Genomic DNA, 2,324 nt, shown 5'->3' with positions numbered 1-2,324 from the left:
CCTGCTGAAAAGTTGTCAGGAAGCTTTCACAGCTCTCCTGGTTGGGATCTGATGGTTAGTTGAGACCACTGACTGGGGTATTGCTTTCACTGAGCAGATTCTTGGTCTGTGGGGGATGATGTAGCCTCACAGACCCACTGTCTCCATAGGATTTCCATTCAGAACTCAAACATCTCCAGAGGCTTTCCATAACTCATAATCTTGATATTTAATCAGAATGTAGGTTCTTAACATTTTTCCTAGATGATTGCTGTTGGCCACAGTCTTGCTGATGGCCCTTGGACATAGCCAGGTAGAACCATCAACTAGACAGTGAACAAAACTCTATTGAATGGCTGCCTGACCCTGCTCTTAACGTGTCTGGAAATAAATTGCTGACTGCAAATACTTCTGGGGATTTTGGTAGTCTCCCCTTTCTTGTGGATTGGGGTAGAGTTTACCTTGCTAGAGAGTCTCCTATCCATTGAGCAGTACTTTTCATGCAAAGTGATTTTGCAGCTTGCATTTTTTTGCAGCTTTACATTATTGCAGCTCGCTATTAATTTTGGACAGGCAATGGATATGATAATGAAAGGGCAAATTCAGCAGACTGGAGGTCGCAAATGATTCATGAATTTGGCTTTCTGAGATTGGGGTCCACTGAGCTAACATCCCATAGAGTGGAGGAAAAAAAAAACAAAACATATGAAGGAAGGTGAATATGAGGTTATTGCACATACACATGCCCATCTTTAAGCAGTTGTCCTTGCTTCCAGCAGATGAAGCAGCAGGTTGAAAGACTCACCTAAAATATTATTATTTTATCCTACTGGATATTTTTTTAATTTAGATAAATTGAGTAACTCTTAGGTCACGATTGTCTTTTTCTCAGGAACAGAATAAATTGTTTCGCTGTAACATTTAGCATTGCCTAGCTTGAAAAGGAAGTTTGTGGACTTGGCAGTTTGGTTTTACATTAATAGCACTTAGAGTAATGATAGATATAAGTTTAAGAAATGGCTGAATTTTGAAATGGAGTCTTCTCTCTCTTCTGTCTTGTATATTTTTCCTTCAAAAAATGGGTGTGTACATGCTGTACTTCTAGGTGTCTGCCAGTGACCTTGTGTATTTTGTGTGCTGTGTTAAGGCTGATTGCAGATCAGATTGATTGCTTGTTTTATGAGACCTTAAACAGTAACGCTGTTTAGTCAGCTTCTCTGACAGTAACATTTTAATGAGCTTCAGAGAGGTTAAAAGTTTCCTGAGCTGCGTAGTCCTAACAGGCTGATTTTCATTCCCCTGATCCCACTCTCTTTTCCTGCAGCACTCCAGCTCACGCCTGAGTTACCAAAGCAACATTCAGGGATCTTCTCAGTCCCAGAGTACAATGGGTTATTCCACATCGTCTCAGCAGAGCTCCCAGTATCACCAATCTCATCAGTCTCACAGGTACTGAGAGGGCTAACAGACTGCACTCAGAAAGAAACGGACTAAAAGCCAGAAGACTCCAGCAATATGAAGTTCACAACCATGAGAAGAACCAAAAATACAAACTATTATGCAGAGTTAAAATTCACAATGACAAAAGGAAAACTTCACTCACTGAAGACTCCCCCCATCCCCTGTCCCTTTATTGCCATAAAGGAAATTCTTGTGAAGTTTTCCTTCCTCCCTGCCCTTGCATGTGCTCCATTGTGGTTACTCTAATGAACCCTTCTGATCTGAACCCAGCACTTAACTTCTTTAACCTTTGGAATTTTGAAGGATTCCTGGTGCACCTTCCTTATGCTGTAGTGATTGCCATAAATCTGTCTTTTCAATCTCTTTGATGGGATTTTAAAGTTTTAAAATCTTGAACTCCCAGGCTTTCAAGCTTGTATATAGTTAGTTTTATACTAGGCAAACCAGTTTAGCTATACAGGTATATTGCACCTTTTTAAAGCACTATGTTATTTTCACAGGATATTACTGTTTTGCTCATGGATGTCAAGAACAGCAAAATTTTACTGTTCCAGAGTATTTTACTATTCTGTTTTTATTAGTCTAGTTTTCAGGCGAGGTCTTAAAAACAAAAAATTAAAAAAATAAATAAAATTTTAAAAAGAAACAGGTAAAAAGAAAAAAAACCCACCCAAGTCTCTGCAGCGACAAATATGTTTCATGCTACTGGACTGAACGTCAGAAGATTGCTGGTATTTCTTAACTCATTCACATTGAATTATTGAAATCACAGTGATCATGTTCTGACTAGTTTTAAATTAAGCATTATTTTAAATGAAACCGGGACAGTCACATGAAAAGGAGATGCTTTCAGGATCTGTTGGGACAGAAGAATGGAATGTCTT

The 2,324-nt window shown here is 38.9% G+C and overlaps 1 protein-coding gene across 1 annotated transcript in view; it reads left to right on the top strand.

Moving 5' to 3' along the window:
• Positions 1 to 2,109, top strand: part of CDK19 (cyclin-dependent kinase 19) — a gene marked incomplete at its 5' end in the record, with an annotated part of 75,260 nt that extends 73,151 nt beyond the window's left edge. The window contains one exon of the mRNA XM_010075077.1: positions 1,304 to 2,109. Within this exon, the coding sequence (XP_010073379.1) occupies positions 1,304 to 1,435 (132 nt within the window). The remainder of the gene's footprint in view (positions 1 to 1,303) is intronic.
• Between the last annotated feature and the right edge of the window lie 215 nt (positions 2,110 to 2,324).

This window comes from Pterocles gutturalis, unplaced genomic scaffold, assembly GCF_000699245.1.
Source record: "Pterocles gutturalis isolate BGI_N339 unplaced genomic scaffold, ASM69924v1 scaffold2667, whole genome shotgun sequence".
Classification (NCBI taxonomy): Eukaryota; Metazoa; Chordata; class Aves; order Pterocliformes; family Pteroclidae; genus Pterocles; species Pterocles gutturalis.
This window is presented reverse-complemented; position numbering and strand designations above follow the sequence as displayed.